This window comes from Pristis pectinata, chromosome 3 (genome assembly GCF_009764475.1).
Source record: "Pristis pectinata isolate sPriPec2 chromosome 3, sPriPec2.1.pri, whole genome shotgun sequence".
Lineage (NCBI taxonomy): Eukaryota > Metazoa > Chordata > Chondrichthyes > Rhinopristiformes > Pristidae > Pristis > Pristis pectinata.
Genome location: NC_067407.1, coordinates 75916856 through 75934781, shown reverse-complemented (window position 1 = coordinate 75934781; position 17926 = coordinate 75916856). Strand labels below are relative to the sequence as shown.

Sequence of the window (17926 nt, the reverse complement as noted above, 5' to 3'; positions counted from 1 at the left end):
TTCCCCAAAGTAGGGGAATTTCAAATTTTCTCCAAGTTGTACTTCATTGGCTAGATCTTTGCCCACTCACTTAAAGCATCTTATATTTTTTAAGCCACCTTAGGCCCTCTTCACTACTTTCACTCATACTTTATGCCGATGCAGCATTTAAATACAAGTAGAAACAGATTCATAACAGCAAATATTAAATACAGTACTTGAAATTAAAATTGTAACATGGCTGGGGAAGGGGAGTGGCACTAACTGCCTAATTCTACCAAGACGTCACAACAGCTAGACTGCCTTCTAATATGTAATTTATCCTTTGATTCCATGATTTAAATAGTCAATAGAACTTAAAACAAAAGTTGCTAAAACCAGTAATAAAGTTTTCTAACGTCAGCAGGACGTGAGGGGGGGCTTTAATCCAACTCACTACATCTGCTGCAAGGATTCCTACTTTTCTTTCGTTATAAAGAACCACAAAAAGTGTAACGACATACCACTCTTCATTAAAAAATACCCCACATACATGCTCAAACGTGCAATTCCATCTCATTTGGATTGAAACGTGGTTGATTAAATTGTACCCACTCCATCCCATAACTTGAAGCAGAAGCTCTGAGGACGTTGTTTATGAACAAACAGGAAGCGACCAGTCTACAAACCACACCTCTCATACCTTGTTGCACTCCCCCAGGTCAGCAGAACTGTCAGACATCGCTCGCTCCCTGCAAAACAAAAATATCAACGTTAACGCATACAATCCACTAGCCCTAGTAGGCGTGAAACCAAGTTAACTTAACCCCACCAACCAAAACTCCGCTCCACTCCGCACTCCGCACAACTCTGGACAAGGTCCTGCCTTTACCACTTTCTCATTGATGCAGCGACTGGGCGTTTCGCCGCGGTGTAGCTCCACTATTGGTTCAGAGTGCCGTCAATCAATCAGCGAAGGCGGCGGTAGAAAAAAAAGCATAATGGAGACTGTCCGCCCACCCTTTGCGTCATAGGCTCCACCTTCAGGGGATTGCTCGGACGGCGCAGGCGTGGGCTTCCGCGCCATGATTCATGGGAAGTGTAGTCTCCTCAGAAGGGTAATTCCAGCCGCTTTGCGAATGACGGACTGCAATTCCCAGCGGCCGTCGCGCATCGCCGCCGCCGAGCGGGCAACGGACGGGCTGTGATGGAAAGTGAGTACCTCATGTAATGGGTTTCCGCCCGGGAGGCGCCCGAAAGCGCTCGGCCTCGAGTCGGTCTCCTCTGGCGGGGGGCAGCGGCCTCCATCGTACGTGGAGGCCTTTGGGGGGGGGGGCGGTGAGCTTGTGCCGTGGCTCGGCTGCATCCATGGGCGGTCGCGTCGCCGGTATCTTCACTCCCACCCCGTCAACCGGGGCGCCCCCAGCCTCAGTCACTGAGTTCATTCAAAGTAGAGGGGGATAGATTTCAGGACAATAAGGGAATTGAGGGATTTGGGAGATTGTGGAAAAATGGAACTAACTCAAGAAAATAGGGGCAGGAGCTGGACACTCGTAGCCCTTGGCTGATCTGCCCCAACCCTCGTGTGCACTTTAATTTGTTTACCTGAACTGCACTTCCTCTGTAACTGTAACACTATATTCTGTTTTCTCTTTTACTGCCCCAATGTACTTATGCTTGGAATGATCTGTCTGGATGGCACACAAACAAAAGCTTTTCACTGTATCTTGGTAAATGTGACAATAATCAACCAATTCTAGTTCCCCATAACCCTTATAAACCTAATTCTGGTAACTACTAGGAAGCTCAGCTGATGAGGCTAGAGTCTCCACATTCTCCATCATCGTGAGCTATTGCATGATCCTTTCTCTAAAAAAAATTCTGCACCCAGTGCTCTGGTGAAAGCTGACTTGTTTGTGCACAGGTTTTCAGAATGCCTTGAAATCCCCCTCTATGGTGCTGACCCAAACTAAGATGTCAATGAATTGCCTTAAGGCCACATTATCAAATTAAACAAGATGTGAGCAGAATTTAATCTGACAATACAGTAAAACTCCAATAATCTGGCACTCGGGGCTTTAATGGTGCTAGAATTTCTGGACTATTGGATGTTACCTATTAATATCAAACACACCTATTTCATTTGTTTTAGATGTTGTACAGTAGTATAATAAATTATCCAGTGAACCCAGTAAATTTAAATGGAGTTGGAAATATACAAGCGCTCCAGCCACAAACTTGCCCACATTCCTGGCTCCTGGTGTTCCAGACCTGACCCCAGCCCAGCCCTGCCCACACTATGAACCCTTGGATCTGGCCACACATCCCACTAACACTGGACCCCTGGCTCGTATTCTGGACTAATGAGTGAGCCAGACAATATCAGGATTTCCTTGCAATTCGATGCAGGATTTTTGGAGTTTTACTGTAGTTTGTTTCACATGTTTTTTTTCCCTCTACTGTTCTCACCTTTGTTAAACAAGGCTCAGTCCAGCCACCTCGAGTGCTGCTTGTGCTGGAGATTAATGCTGACTGCAAAAGTAGCCATCTTGCTATGTTGGGTCTCTTCCAGCAATTCCATCAAGCACGGTAGCGTAGTGGTTAGCGCAATGCTATTACAGCGCCAGCGATCGGGGTTCGATTCCCGTCGCTGTCTGTAAGGAGTTTGTACGTTCTCCCGTGTCTGCGTGGGTTTCCTCCAGGAGCTCCAGTTTCCTCCCACATTCCAAAGACGTACGGGTAGGTTAATTTGGGTTTAAAAAATGGGTGGTGCAGACTCGTTGGGCCGGAAGGGCCTGTTACCACGCTGTAAATAAAATTTTAAAAAAAGATTCACTCATTTATACCATCACTGCCTTGGTTTTGAATGATGTAAATATTAAGTCAAGCTGAGTTTATTGTCATGTACACAAATACGGTGAGGCACAGGTACAATGAAAATCTTCCAGCAGCATCAAAAGCAAGTAGGTACAGACAACACACAGAATATAAATTATACAAGACTGTGAAGAGAGAGGGAAAAAGAAACTGTGTATAAACGAGACAGTGCAAAAACAAGACACAATGATGCAATCAGAAACATCTTGGTAGCTGTATGCACAAACCCTCACCAGTGGCAGGGCTAGTTGATAAGATGGTTTAAAAAAGAATATTAGTTGCTGGGTGAGATGAATCATTCCAGTACTCTATGATCCTTGGGGTACTGTGGTCAATTCTAGCACCACATAGCAGGAAAGTGCAAATAGCGTAGAAAGGGTGCAAAAGTGGATGCTACCAGACACGATATTGGAAGTTAGGATGTTCTCTTTAGTACGTATTTTGAGTCATCAGTTTGTGAATTAATCTCCCCCGTGGCCATTACAAATCACCATGTTCTTTGCTAGGAACAGGTGGCCAAGAGATGACTGGATAGAAGTTTCCAAGATGGTGAGGGATCTTAACAGAAGGGACAACAATTGTTTCTCCTGCTGAGTGGATCAATAACAGAGGTCATAGACTCAAAATCAAAAGGTCTGGAGAGGTTTTTTCACTGAGCTGTCAGGTTTTGGAACTTGAGAGGTGGTGAAGTTGATTCTTTAAATAATTTAAGAAGGAGTTGAACATGTACACAAGAAAATAGGAGCAGGAATAGGCCATCAACTTTTCAAGCCTGCCCCACCACTTAATATGATCCTGGCTGATCTATGCTGGCCTCAACTTTTCTGTGCCATTTCTCCATATCCCTCTTCTTCAATTTGTCAAATATTTATCGACCTCCACTTTAAATACTTCTAATGATACAGTTTTCATCACCTGCTAGGGGAGGTTTGTGCCTGTGATGGAGCTGGCTGAGTTTACAACCCTCTGCAGCCTCTTGGAACTCTGCTTTGGAGCCTCCATACCAGGCTGTGATGCAACCAGTCAGAATGCTCTCCACTGTACATCTATAGAAATTTGCAAAAGTCTTTGGTGACATACCAAATCTCCTCAAACTCCTAATGAAGTGGAGCTGCTGGTGTGCTGTCAACGTCAATGTGTTGGGCCCAGGATAGACCCTCTGAGATGTAGACGCCCAGGAACTTGAAGCTGCTCACCCTTCCCACCGCTGACCCTCAATGAGGACTGGTGTGTGTTCTCCTGACTTCCCCTTCCTGAAGTCCACAATCAATTCCTTGGTTTTGCTGACATTGAGTGCGAGGTTGTTATTGCGACACCAACTCACCAGCTGATCTATCTCACTCCTGTATGTTTCCTTGTCGCCATGTGAGATTTTACCAACAACGGTGGTGTCATCTGCAAATTTATAGATGGCACTTGAGCCGTGCTTAGCTACGCAATCATGAGTGTAGAGACAGTAGAGCAGTGGGCTAAGCATGCATCCTTGAGTTGTGCCTGTGTTGATCGTCAGCAAGGAGGAGATGTTATTACTGATCTCCACTGACTGTGGTCTCCCGAGAAATCGAGGATCCAGTTGCAGAGGGAGGTATAGAGGTCCAAGTTTTGAAGCTTGGTGATTAATACTGAGGGGATGATGGTGTTGAACGCCGAGCTGTAATCAATAAACACAGCCTGACGTATGTTTTGCTGTTGTCTAGGTGCTCCAAAGCAGAGTGGAGAGCCAGTGAGATTGTGTCGGCTGTACACCTGTATTAGCGGTAGGTGAATTGCAGCGGGTCCAGGTCCTTGCTCAGGCAGGAATTAATTCTAGCCATAACCAACCTCTCAAAGTACTTCATTATGGTAGTTGTGAGTGCTACCAAGCAATAGTCATTGAGGCAGCTCACCCTGCTCTTCTTGGGCACTGGCCTGATTGCTGCCCTTTTGAAGTAGTTGGGAACCTCAGACTGCAGCAGTGAGAGGTTGATGTCCTTGAACATTCCATCCAATTGGTAGTACCCAGCAGGTACACCATCAGGGTCTGACGCCTTGCAAGGGTGTACCCCCTTGAAAGATGTTCTGATGTTAGCCTCCAAGACAGAGGTCACAGGGTTGCCGGATGCTGTGGGGATTTGCACAGGTATACTGTTATTCTCCCTTTCAAAGCAGCATAAAAGGCGTTGAGCTCTTTGGGGAGTGAAGCATCACTGCCATTTATGCTGTTAGATTTCGCCTTATAAGGAAGTAATGGCATGCAAACCCTGCCACAGCTGTCATGCATCCGATTCACACAGAAATACCTTTTCACTCTCACGGTAGCCTTTTGTAGGTCGTACCTGGACTTCTTGTAGGATTCTGGATCCATGCACAGATACATTAGGCCAGAGGGGCACCTTATGTGCTGCAAGTTTCTGATTCTACAAAATGGCACTACCCCAGGCTATGGTTGTTGCACCATTTTCAATTGCTTCAAAAGCATCTCAGCTTCAAGGCCAATCAACAATCCTTTTAAGAGCAGAGGCTTTGATACTTTGATCCCAAGTACGCGATGTTTAGAGGTATTCTCCAGTACTGTACTAAACAACTTTGCATCATTGTAGCCAGCAGATGCACTGTGAATAGAATGCTGGGTTTATTCCACTGAAAGACTTTAATCTCTGAAAGACTTTCAGGTATCCTTGCTGTATGGTGAATGAACTGATATTCTAGTGAAGAATGGAGACACAAGAGACTGCAGGTGCTGGAATCTGGAGCAATAAATGGCTGCAGGAACTCAGCAGGTTGAGCAGCATCTGGGGTTGGGGGTTTGGAATTGTCGTCGCTTTGGTCGAGACCCTGTAAAAGATGAAGGGTCTCGACCCGAAACATCAGTTCCTGTACTGATGCTCCCTGATCCACTGAGTTCTTCCAGCAGTTTGTTCTTTGTTCTAATGAAGTATGCTCTGTTTTATTTATAACTAAGTTGAAGCCTCATTTTGTGAGTTGTACTCTACCATAGCTCATTGCAGTCCCCCAAGCTTCTTTATAGTAACAGGTGGCCAGAATGCAGCTTTGAAAAGATCAAGGGAGAGGGGTGGAGGGGCAAGATTGAACAGAGAATGATGATGATGGCTTGACAAAGGAAAGATGGGGAAGTATGTGTACTTCAATTCTGCAGCTTGTCAATTATAAGGTACATCATCTACTTTAAGCCTTGTTGGCCATCTGTCTTTCCATTTTGTCGGTTATGTCCTCTGAACTTTGTTTTATCCCTGATATTAAGATTCAAGAATGTACTCAAAACATCCTTGGAAAAAACTGCAACATTCCACTAATCTTGGGAATCCTAGGCCCATGACTGCTCAAAGTGAAAAAGGAGCATTCGGCATGGTATTGAGAACCCCAAGTTCATACATTAGAAGCACAGAGAAGCCATGTGTCGATGGCATAAGGAGAGCACCACCTCTCAAACTAGTGAGCCATCCACCCCCTCAGGCACCTCCTACCTCATCTGCTGAAGAGTTTCTTCCTTCCTTCCTCCCTCTCCACCCCTCCACATCGAAACACACTGAAATGCATTTTTTGTGTAGAGTGTTCTGGGGGCAGCCCGCAAGTGTCGCCATGCTTCTGGCGCCAACATAGCATGCCCACAACTTCCTAACCTGTACGTCTTTGTAATGTGGGAGGAAACCCACGCAGACACGGGGAGAACATACAAACTCCTTACAGACAGTGGCGGGAATTTGCAGTTCCCACATTGGCCTCATCACTCACCTCGGAAACTGGAGTGGAAACAAGTCATCCTTGATCCTGAGGGACTGCATAAGAGAAGTCATAGAGTCGTACAGCACAGAAACAGGCCCTTCGGCCCATCTGGTCCATGCTGACCTTTTTGCCCATCTATTCTAATCCCATTTGTCTGCATTAGGACTGTATCCTTCTATGCATTGCCTATTTATGTGTTTGCCTAAATGCCTCTTAAACGCAGTGATTGTATTTGATTGCACCACCTCCTCTGGCAGTTCATTCCAGATATCAACCACTCTCTGGAAAAATAAAACAACTTACTCCTCAGATCCCCTTTAAGGCTCCTTCCTCTCGTGCTAAAAACAATGTCCATGGGTCTGACTGTATTGTTTATTCCCTCAGTAATATCTGTAAAGAAAATGAATCTGATAGCTTGTTGTTTGTACAAATTGGATGCTGGGCTTCTCTATAATACAGCAGTGATTAAACTTCAAAATAAAGTGATTTGCGTTGTCCTGAGGTTAAGATACATAAATGCAAATTAATTCTATTCCCTTTTCACCCATCTTTCTAGATACTACTAATCCAAACCTGCTGGGCATTATCAGCACATTCTCCTTTTGTGACCATTTAGGTGCTGACACAGCTTTATTCACTTATTTTGAAATTCTCTGTTGGAAAACAGCATGAAATATGAACAGTGATTCATTCTGTTCAATTCCTTGGCATTTTTGCAAAATGTCAGGTATCTCCTATCATTGTGATAATTAAAGTGAAATATATTTATGTAATGGACACATGCTGAAGCTTTTGGTGGTTTTGAAAATAGCACTTACTGAATCAGATGTTAACAGCGTGAAGTTATTCTGTTTGACCTGTGCAAAAGAGATGATGTGTGCAGATAGCAAGTGGTTTGGGATGATTTGTGCAACTGTAGTTATTCACAATCATGAGACCACTGAAGATGGGAAGATCTCAGAACTGGAAAATGCTGATGATGTCTCTTTATTTGAACATGTTAAGCCCCAAAAACACCTGGAATAAAGCACTATTGTGCCAAGCTCAAGTCTGATAATGTTAGATTACAAATATAAAAGGTTATTGAAGTATGGCTATGTTACCTAATCCATGGATATGGGGTTAGTGCGGTAAAGTGGACCTCGGGTAAAAGATCAGCTGTGATCCTATTGAATGGCAGGACAGGTACGAGGGATTGAATAACCAACTCCTGCTTCTGTTTCTAGTTCATTACGAGCTCTAATCCTATTGTGACAGTTGTCAGATCCTACTCTGAGAGTTTGAAGATTTGGTTTCAGCTTTTTTTTAAATAGTCAGGAAACAAATAAACTGATATCAGTAAGAAGTGATCAGGCTGTAAAACTATTGCAACAATGGATCTGGTTCATAAATGTCCTTCACTTTTTGTGGTTGGCCTTTTATTGCCTTCCAGTCTGCGGAAAGCCACCTTTGAAGGTGACTACCACTGGACAATAAGTGCCAACAGTGCCCATATCATGAAAATGATTTATTTGCAAACTTGTCTTGGGAGCCGAATCGTGCAACGAATCAACTCAGAATTCACTTTTTTTTTAAAAGCTTGTTTACAGCATAACTTGTGGGACACTTTAAGTAAATGGCAATGGGCACAAAGCTCATTATAGTAAGGAGGAAGTAGCAATAACTCTGATTTTATTTTCTGTTCAGCAAAATATCCAGAAGGAAAGGAAGTTCATTGATGTGTTGCTTTTCCTGCCAAAATCCATAGTTGAGATTTGCTTAGCCCATCTATTTAATTTCCTGTTGAATGCCTCAACTGGATTTCACTTGAGCTACCAGCAGTTTAAGAATGCTTGGGATATCCCTTATTATCATCATTTTTTTCCTCTCCGGTTTATGTGTCCAGTTCTTTCTACTAGTTAATGGAAAAATAAAATGTCTATCTCAATAATTGGAAAGTAAGAGCTATATAATAAATAGGCAGGAGTTGCACAAGTAGTTGGGTTGAATGCATTCATTAATTGAACAATAACATGTATCTGCACCTCTCAATAGAATACAATTTACTCACCCTCATGAAATAGCAATATTCCCTTGCTTGATCTCAGATTTTAACTTCCTCAGACTTGAGAGTCTTATTTGGCCTGCAATGCAAGTTTCACTCACCCTCAGAAGCATGTATAGGACAAGATGGTGCTGATGAGCAGCTTTGTGCATTTCTGCTTGGCTCAAGATATTAAACATCAAGCTAGGTAATCCATACGTTTCAGCTAGGGAACAAGTACAGAGTGCTCCAGGAGTATGTTTGGAGAAGTAGGTTAAGCATGGATTTATAACTTAGGCTTTGGTGCCCAGAGATGGTTAATATTTTTTCAACTTGGGTCCCTGAACCATCCTGCACTTCAGCAGTGAGCAAACATCTTTGTCATTGTGAAGCAACTGTCTGGTGCAGATGAGGTGCATCTAAAAATTGTTTAATGCATGTTTTATAAAGTTGCATTATTTAACATTCTGAGAAAGCCAATACTATTAGACATGTACAGTTCTGTTAAAGGACCACAGTTTATGCAATCACAACTCTGGAAAAATAAAAACAAAATTGGCTTCTTTCCAACCCCTCCAACCTATTTTTTTCCTTCTATCTCATCCCCTGCTCTCCTCACACCATTTTTTTCTCCCACTTCCATTTTATTAGTGTCCTTTCTTCAGTGTTTTTCTGAATTCTTCCACAGTCTCACTTGTCACATAGATGAGATCTGAGAACTTTACCCAGTAGTAGTGAACCTCTAGGTGATTTCACTGTCCCATTCCCAAAGCAGAAAACCTTGTAGACAATTTGGATCCTCTGTTAACCAGGCTGAGACCAGCAGACAGGGCTCTGGTTACCTGTGTGGCTCAGAGACTGAGATTTGCTGCTGAGTCTCTGAACGTTGTTGAAATATAACAGTGTCACGTAAGGAAGTGTTGTAAAGCTCATGCATTGTGTGTTTTGCACATAACACACACTCATGCACAGAATCTTGAAGTCCTTTGGTGTTATTCTCGCATGAAACATAGTGCTTTGAATTAAAAGTAGAAATGAGAAAAGTGTGCTGGGATGTAGCATGAATACTTATGATGATGTGAAAGTTTATAATAGATTGAATTGTAGGTTTACCTCATTGCATTTTATGCTGGAGAGTTAGCTTTACGAGTGGACCAATTTCCACAGTGCATCTGAGAAACCAGGCAAGACCAGGGCTGTTGCTCACTACCCAGTGCTCTTCACAGGATGGAGTACTTTGCCTTGACTGATTACTTTCCACCCCCACTGTACAATAAATCACATGGGAAGAAATAAATGTACAAAGGAGGTGTGAACAAACTACTCAGTCTCTTGATCCATTCAATTGCAGGTATTCTTCAATGTGGAAATGCTGGCTGTAACACCATGACTCTGTGATATGTGACTTCAATTCACTGATCTATTTTTCACTCTAGCAAACAGTGCGTCACCCTTGCCCATTGGAGTACTCTGGACTAGAATAACCCACAATGCATTTCACCAACTTTTTCCATTTATGGAATTTCACTTAACAAAACTTTTCCCAGGGGACACATCCCTTTTGTAAATGCAGGTGGGTAAAAATACAGATAATTTACTTAGCATTTGAAACCTACCTGTCCTCCTTAGTTCTGTAACCCTCAATATTTTTGCTATTGAAAATTCCATCAATCTGTTCTAAATGTTTCCAATTTGCTGAGTCTCAGCTGCTTTGTAGAGGGGAGAGTTCCAGTTCATCTCCCTCTGGAGGATGAAATGCCTCCTTGTTTCACCCTGTCAAATCCTTTGATCTTTATAAACCTTATTAGATCATCCTTAATTTTCTCTGTTCAAGGGAATACATATAAGTCTACAAGAGTGAGGGCAGAGAGCCCTTGATGATTTTTAGTTAATCATTGAAGCAATACATTACTTCCCTGAAACACTTTTGTTTTCTTTATTAATTTACTCAGTGTTAAATTAATTCACAGTTTGCTAAAACGCTATAGCTATGATATTTTTCCTTCCTGTAGTATTTTTGTTCCAATTAATGTAATGTAGGCTGGAGCTGGAAAATGCAACAGCAGGTAGTCAAGGAAAGCATTCCATATATTACGGTGCACAGATGTGCTTGTGCTGATAATTCTAATGGGTCTTGGGATAAGGGTCTACCAGAAATAATTGTGTAGTGAACCACCACATCAATCTCCTACTAACTTGCTGTTAGCAGCAAAATGATGAGCCTTACTACTGACTTCATAAGGCTGTACACAAAGATTTGGCAATCTCTGTGGCATGGGCACACCAATCCATCACCAGGTTGCGTCACCTTGAAGGTAAATTGTTTCATTATTGTCACATATACTGAGGTACAGTGAAAAACTTTGCTTTGCGTGCCATCCATACAGATCATTTCATCACAACAGTGCACTGAGGTAGTAAAAGGGAAAGCAATAACAGTACAGAATAAAGTGTAGTCATTTTTAGAGTCATAGAATTTAGAATTAAAAGAGTAGAATGATTATAATAGAAGAAATGAGTAGATTTGCAGAGAGCAGCTTGCAATGAGTCGCCACGCTCTGGCACCATCTTGCAGACTTTCATTGCATCCCATAGCAGTGATGTCATCAGGTGGCATCCATATCATAAAAATAATTGCAATTGATTGAGAAACACTTCATTGGTTGTAAAGTGTTCTGGGGCATCCTGAGATTGGGAAAAATTTTCATGTTATCTAAGTATTACACACTCAGTGATCCTTCTCTTTCTGAAGGGAACCATAGGACTGTACCAGCAGAAAAAAGTTCCGGACATCAGAAGGAAAGTGTTAATCCTGTATTATGTTACAGAATGAAGAGGATTTGACTGATTCCTCCAAACCACACTGGAGAGTGAATTATTTTGGGATGCTGAATTTTGCTACCTGTGGAATGGCCATGAGTCCTTTGAAACAGTACAATGGCATATTACTGAAAGAGTTGGTATCCTTGCGTCACAATTTCTGTACTTTCCTGTGCCTTAATTACCAGAAAAAGGACCAAAGCAAATACGAGCAGGTAGACCATAAGAAATATGCCTCCTTGGTCCGGTCTGTTGTATCGACAAAGGTCAGTCCTCAGACCCCTGAGACCCTGCTGGGAGAGGATACCCTTTTGTACGGACCTGTCATCAAATCGAAACCAGCTAGGGAAGAGCCAGCGCCTGAGAGCCTCCTGAATCTGCCTCCCTTCTTGAACTCTGAGCGCCAGTGTTCTCAGCATGAGCCAGGACCTGTGCTCAAGCCACCACTACAGATTCCTCTGCTGAAGAACGGCACCAAGACCAGGCTGCCCAGCGTGACACACATCCTGCAGCTGACCATGAGCTTGGAGCAAGCCTTTTACCTGGAGAGATGGAGGCGGAGGATGACAAAAGAGTTGGGCCCAGATGGCTTTAAACTGTACACCAAAAGTAAGTGTATTCTGAGATTCTGATGATATGTCCAATGTTTCAATGCCAGCAGAATTCCTGATGAAGTTCATGTTTACTTCACCTGGACACTTGACCAGATAGCAGAGATAATTATATCTCCAGACACCCCTTAAATAATTTCTTTCCTCTTTCCCTCATGCACTCACTCCAAATGCCACTACTGCTCCCTGCCTCCTCCTCATCTTGCTTGCACAACCATGAGGGATAGGCTGAGTCATTATAAGATAGCCAGATTAAACAGCAGTGGTAGATAAATTATTGATAAAGTTCTGAGTGATTATATTTAGTGGTCATTCAGAAAGATGTGGAGTAATCAAGACCAGCATGAATTAGTTAGAATTAGACTGTCAGGCTGACTTGACTGAATTTTTGACAAGGTAACGAGGGGTTAACATGGGTTATGGGTTTGATAGAAGCTGCATGATTTTAACTTGTGCTGAGGTCCCACATGATAGCTTAGTCAGAAAAGTGAAAAACCAAGGATAAGTAGCAAGTGGATCCAGAATTGGGTCAGTGTCAAGAAACAAAGGGTAGTGATTGATGGATGCATTATTAACTGGAGTGGGTTTCTACAGGGCTCAGTGCTGGGTCCTTTGGTTTTTGTGGTGTATATCAATGACTTAAACTTAAATATGGGAGCCATGATTAAGAAGTTTGCATAATATAAAAATTGGCTTTCAATAGTTGAAGTAGCGAGCTGTAGATAGCAGAAAGATATTGGTGGATGGGTTCAGTGGACAAAGAGGCAAGTGGATTTCAGTTTGGAGAAATGTGGGGTGAAGTATTTGGGATGGTAAACAAGGCAAGGGAATGGACAAGTAAAAGCAGAGAATACCAAAAATATTCAGCAGATCAGGCAGCATATGTAGGGAGAGGAAACAGAGGAAATCTTTTGTCTGGCCTCTCTTCTAACAACTGCTATGATCATGCAAAACTCTGAATTCTAGCTTGCACTGATCTGTTTATCCCATCACCATCGTGGTCACTGATTTAGAAAGTCTCATCAAATCCCTCCATGGCCTCCACCAATGCCATTAACTTCTCCCAGCGCTGTAACCCTCCAAGATTTTTGCACTCCTCCATTTTGACTTAATCTGTATTCCTGATTTTAATGCAACCATCAGCAACCGTGCCTTAAGTTACTGACACCCCAATCTTTTGGGATTTGCTCCCTTTGCCATTCAATCTTTCTTCCCATCTTCTAAGGAACTCCTTAAAACTTGCCTCCATAGTTTTTGATCATCTGACCTCATCTCCTTATGTTGATTAGTAACAAACTTTCATTTCATAATGTTCCCATGAAGTGTTTGGAGACATTTTAGGAACTTAAAGGCGCTAGTTTTGTTGGTCACAAGCAAGTTTTAAATGTGCATTTTCATGGCTGTTCTCCTTGTGATATTGGGTGATAAAGGCAAATCCTTTCTTTCCATGTTTCCCTAGACGTCCTCAATCGAGGGCAGCTTTTCCATTCTGCTTTGGAGGATGCTCTTCTCTCATCCAAAATTCCAGAAACTAACAATGAGGATGTGGCAGGGTACTTGCAAAGTGTAAAGGGCATCCTGGAAGATGTTAAAGGAACCAGAGTATTGGAGAGTGCAGTGAATCATCTGCCTTTACAGTATACAGGCCTGGTGGACTGTGTGGCTGAGTATCGGTAAGATCTGGCTTTGTGTTAAACTGACAATTACCTTGCAGGCTCTATGATTAACAGTATCTTGCCTGACTATAGGACATATTAACAGTGAAAGGAGGTTTGTTGGAGGGATTCAGAGAAGATTGGCTAAAATGGTAGGACTGGTGTGACACGAGCTCATGTTAGGCTTTGACTTTTTGCAATTTACATAAATGAGTTGGGTGAAGGCACTGAAGGCATGGTTGCTAAATTTGCTGATGACACCAGGTTAGGTAGGAAAGTCAGTTGTGATTAGAACACCAGGAGATAAATATATATAGGTTAAGTGAATGGACACGGATTTAGTACTGGAAGTAAATGTGGGAAATGTGAAATTGTCCGTTTTGGCAGGGAAAAGAAAAACTATATTATCAAATTAGTGAGAGATTAGAGTTGAGATGCAGAACGATCTGAGTACTCTATTGCACAATCCACTAAAGTCTAGAATGCAGGTACAGCAGGTAATTAGCAAGCTAACAGAGTGTTCTTGCTTGTTGCTAGGAGAATTGAATACAAAAGTAGAGGTGAAGCTTCATCTACAGAAGGCATTGGTTAGCCAACACCTAGAATATTGAGTACAGAAGCTCCCCAGGTTACGGAAGACCTGACTGATGGAAATCCAGCTTTACGCAAATTCTCCCATAGATTTTAAAGCATTTTTCAAGACAGGAAAGTTAGTTACAGAAACGCAAACATCTTCAGGAGTTATGGAATAGAGGTAGCAGCTAGTTAATTCAAAAGACAACCAGTCTTCAAAAACAACTGTTGACATGTAACCTCCCCACAGTAATCAAATAGGTACATTTGTCTTTAAGAACACAGGCTGCCGGTTCACAATGGGCGGCCTCTTAAGAGATTCGCTTTGGAAACTGACAAGGCAAATTTCTTCTATTGACGCTTGTAAAATACTTTATCAAACGATGTAACATCCATTGATAATCTTAAGGCCATCAAAACTAGCGTTTAGATGTAGGGCATTCTGATTCCATACCATTGTAACCATAGAGCAGAAGACAATAAATAAGTGTTCACAGTATTCACCTTCATTGAATTTATTCACTTCTGACTTACAGAAAAATCAGTTTACAAACAGTTCTCAGGAATGAAACCTGGGACTGCCTGTGTAGTATTGGTCTCCTTATTTAAGGAAGAATGTTAATGTTGGAAACAGTTAAGAGAAAGTTTACTGGACTAATACCTGGAATGGGCAGGTTGTCTTCTGGGAAAAGTCCAGGTGGGCGAGTCTAGGTGGGCGAGTCCAGGACCAGAGGGCACAATCTTAGAATTAGAGGGTACAGTTTCAAGACAGAGATGAGGAGAAATTTCTTTACCCAGAGGGTGGTGAAATTGTGGAACTCCTTGCCACGCACAGCAGTGGAGGCCAGATCAGTGGGGGTGTTCAAGGAGGAGATAGACAGATATCTAAATAGTCAGGGTATCAAGGGATATGGGGATAAGGCTGAAAATGGGATTAGAATAGTTTTTTTCTTTTTTTTTCTTTTTTCTTTTCTTTTTTTCTTTTCTTTTTCTTTTCTTTCTTTTTTCTTTTTTCCCACCCCATTTCTTTTTCCCTTTTCCTTGGAGCAGACTCGATGGGCCGAATGGCCTGCTTCTGCTCCCTTGTCTTGTGATCTTGTGAAAAGGTTGGACTGGCTGTGAAATGCCAACTCTATTTCACTCTCCACAGATGTTGACTGACCTGCCGAGTATTTCCAGCGTTCTTTTTTTTTAATTTCAGCTCCTGTAAAGTAGGATTCTACATATCATTTTGACCCATAATTTGGACACTGCGGCCTACAATTCAGAAGTGCAAACCCTCAGCCGCAACTACTTGTTCCTCTGCAAGCCAGGCATGATGGGCACCACATCTGGGTTGTAACCCCCCCCCACTCGCCATTTGCTTTCTGGCTGTAATTGGGAGCCAACTTCCTCCCTTATAATCTCGGGAAGCTGAAGGAAGTTCCAGCAACCCAGCTGATGCCATAACTATCATCAGCTAACTTAGCACAGCCAGAGAATTGAACCACCAATCTTGCAGCTTTTGTCACTCAAGCAATGTACTTCCTCTATCAACCCAGGAAGTTGCTTTTTAAGTTTGAAACTTACCAGAATCAGGCCCAGCAGAAGGTGATGAATTCCTCTTGTACAAGCAGTGCAGGAAGCAGCAAGTCAAGTCAGCTTGCCTTTGCCCTTCCAGTAATGTTGCCCCCAGCAAGATCACTTTACAGATACAAGGCCACCTTCTAAAAGGAGCTCCAGGCTGCAAATGGTGGTTGGCAAGGGGAGGAATAATTTAAGTGTATCTGATGCCTTGTATTCTGTGCAGAGGCAAGTTGTGCGTCATTGACTGGAAAACGTCGGAGAAACCGAAGCCTTATTTTCGAAACACCTTTGATAACCCATTGCAGGTGGCAGCATATGCTGGGGCACTCAACCACGATGACAACTATGACTTCCAGGTCAGCACACCTCATCCCTTTCATTTGACGTGAGCCGGTGAGAGTGGTGGAGCTCTATCATCAGAAGATTGCTGGTTTTAGTCCCACCCCGGAGACTCGAGTGCAAAATTTAGGCTAACATTCCGTGCAGCGCAGTGGGAGCGCTGCACTGCCGAGTTTGCCGTCTTCCAGAGTAAGACCCCCATTTGACTTTATGGGAGAAAGTAAATAGTCCCATTGAGCCATTGGGCTCTGTGCCTTGGGGAATTATTATTGCTCGTTCTTTAAAACAGATGTTAGTTTAATGTCTGAAGAGGTTTGCTCTATGCTTATTGGCTGTTTACTATATTACAGCAGTATCTACACCTCGTTAAAGTACGTTGTTCAGTACAAAATGTTCTGGGGTTAGGGTTGTGAAAGACACTACAGAAATGGAGGTTCCTTCTGTTTATGAAAGATGTTGTGTGCGCTCTGGAACAGAGAAACAGAACACCCTCGGCCATTCGGAGCCTCACTGAAGTTAATACTACATGTTGGAGATTTGCCCAGGTTTGGGCACCTGGAGTTCTGATGGAAGTTAAGGGGATTGTTTTTTCCCGTTAAAACCTAGTAGGCTAAGCAGTCAGTGACCAGAGGTCTTTGATTCTGAGCACTCCTTTCGGGCCAGAGAGTGGTACACTGTGCCCAGAGTGACAACTATGGTAGCAGAAGCAGTAATTTCAAGGTAGATGTCCTTACACAGAAGATAGTTGGAATCCTTAAGTTACTATCTTGCATTAGTTTAGCTCACTCGTGGAGATCACCAGCACCACACAAGTTTGATAGGATAGTTTGGGTATGAGGGAAAAACTAGGAAGCTCGTGGCTGGTTACCTACCTCAGTAATGGAGGAATGTGTGTTGACTAGGGCACCAGGGTGAACTTCCCCACTCTTTTAATCAGCGGATGGAGAGAAACTGTTCCCATTAGCAGAGGGCTCAAGAGCCAGCGAATACCGAAAAAAAGTGATTGGCAAAAGAATCAAAAGCGACACGGACATTTTTATCCGGTGAGTGGCTAGAGTGTGGAATATATCTCATAGGGTAGGAGTGAAGGCAGATTGTAGTGTTCAAATGGGAGCAGGATAGCTGAAGGAAAAGTATATCCGGGGCCATAGAGAGAGGGGCAGGGGTGTAGGACTGGTCTTAGAGGTAGTATGGACTCAGTAGGCTGAGTCTGAGAGGACAGTTGGGACCTCGTTTTAACATCTCATTCACAAGGTGCTTCCCCAGTAGAGGAGTGGTGTCACTACTATAGTGGTGGTCTGTAACTGAGCAGCCTGCAATTCTTTTATTCAACAGGAGGAAAATGTTTAAATTTATTTTATTTTTGAATTCCTTTACTTGTGCTGCTCCTGTTGAGCTTCTGGGAACTGTAGGTAATGAGTTACCATTAACTATGGCAGGTCGAGCAGGGACTAATCGTGGTGGCTTACAAGGACGGCAGGCCGGCACATGCGCACTTCATGGAGCCCCAGCTGTTCCTCACTTGCTGGCAGAGGTGGCTGCTTCGGTTGCAGAAGTACAAAGAGAAAATCGACGCTCCCACTTGAGAGAGGGAGAGAGTTGAGCAGTTGGGAAAACAGCACTGTGGCCGGGTCCCCAAAGCAACTCATGACTCAGCGTGATCTCCTGCTGTTAAGTGCAGATTTTAATCACTGTTTGTTAAAGAGTAGGAGCTGAGCCAGAGGAATGGCCAAGATTTCTGCAAGTTATAGTAAAATTGAATGCAAAACCTTCTGTATGGT

The 17926-nt window shown here is 43.0% G+C and overlaps 2 protein-coding genes across 4 annotated transcripts in view; one reads left to right on the top strand and one right to left on the bottom strand.

Moving 5' to 3' along the window:
* snx5 (sorting nexin 5) overlaps positions 1 to 867 on the bottom strand; it is a 33616-nt gene extending 32749 nt beyond the window's left edge. The window contains exons 1-2 of one of the 2 annotated variants that reach the window (XM_052011444.1): positions 795 to 867; positions 662 to 710 (exon numbers count right to left, since the gene is read on the bottom strand). In XM_052011444.1, the coding sequence (XP_051867404.1) occupies positions 662 to 700 (39 nt within the window). In that variant the 5' untranslated portion in view covers positions 701 to 710; positions 795 to 867. Of the gene's footprint in view, positions 1 to 511; positions 636 to 661; positions 711 to 794 lie in introns of those variants that run through there. The other variant, XM_052011443.1, reaches the window with a different exon arrangement.
* Positions 868 to 1033: 166 nt separating this feature from the next.
* Positions 1034 to 17926, top strand: mgme1 (mitochondrial genome maintenance exonuclease 1). 2 transcript variants are annotated; one of them, XM_052012313.1, is made up of 5 exons: positions 1034 to 1172; positions 11410 to 12010; positions 13472 to 13685; positions 16030 to 16162; positions 17585 to 17926. In XM_052012313.1, exons 2-5 carry the CDS (start codon positions 11467 to 11469, stop codon positions 17729 to 17731), a joined length of 1038 nt encoding a protein of 345 aa, XP_051868273.1. In that variant the 5' UTR covers positions 1034 to 1172; positions 11410 to 11466; the 3' UTR covers positions 17732 to 17926. The 2 variants fall into 2 exon arrangements, with proteins under 2 accessions (XP_051868273.1, XP_051868272.1); XM_052012312.1 differs by lacking the exon at positions 1034 to 1172 and adding an exon at positions 10018 to 10154.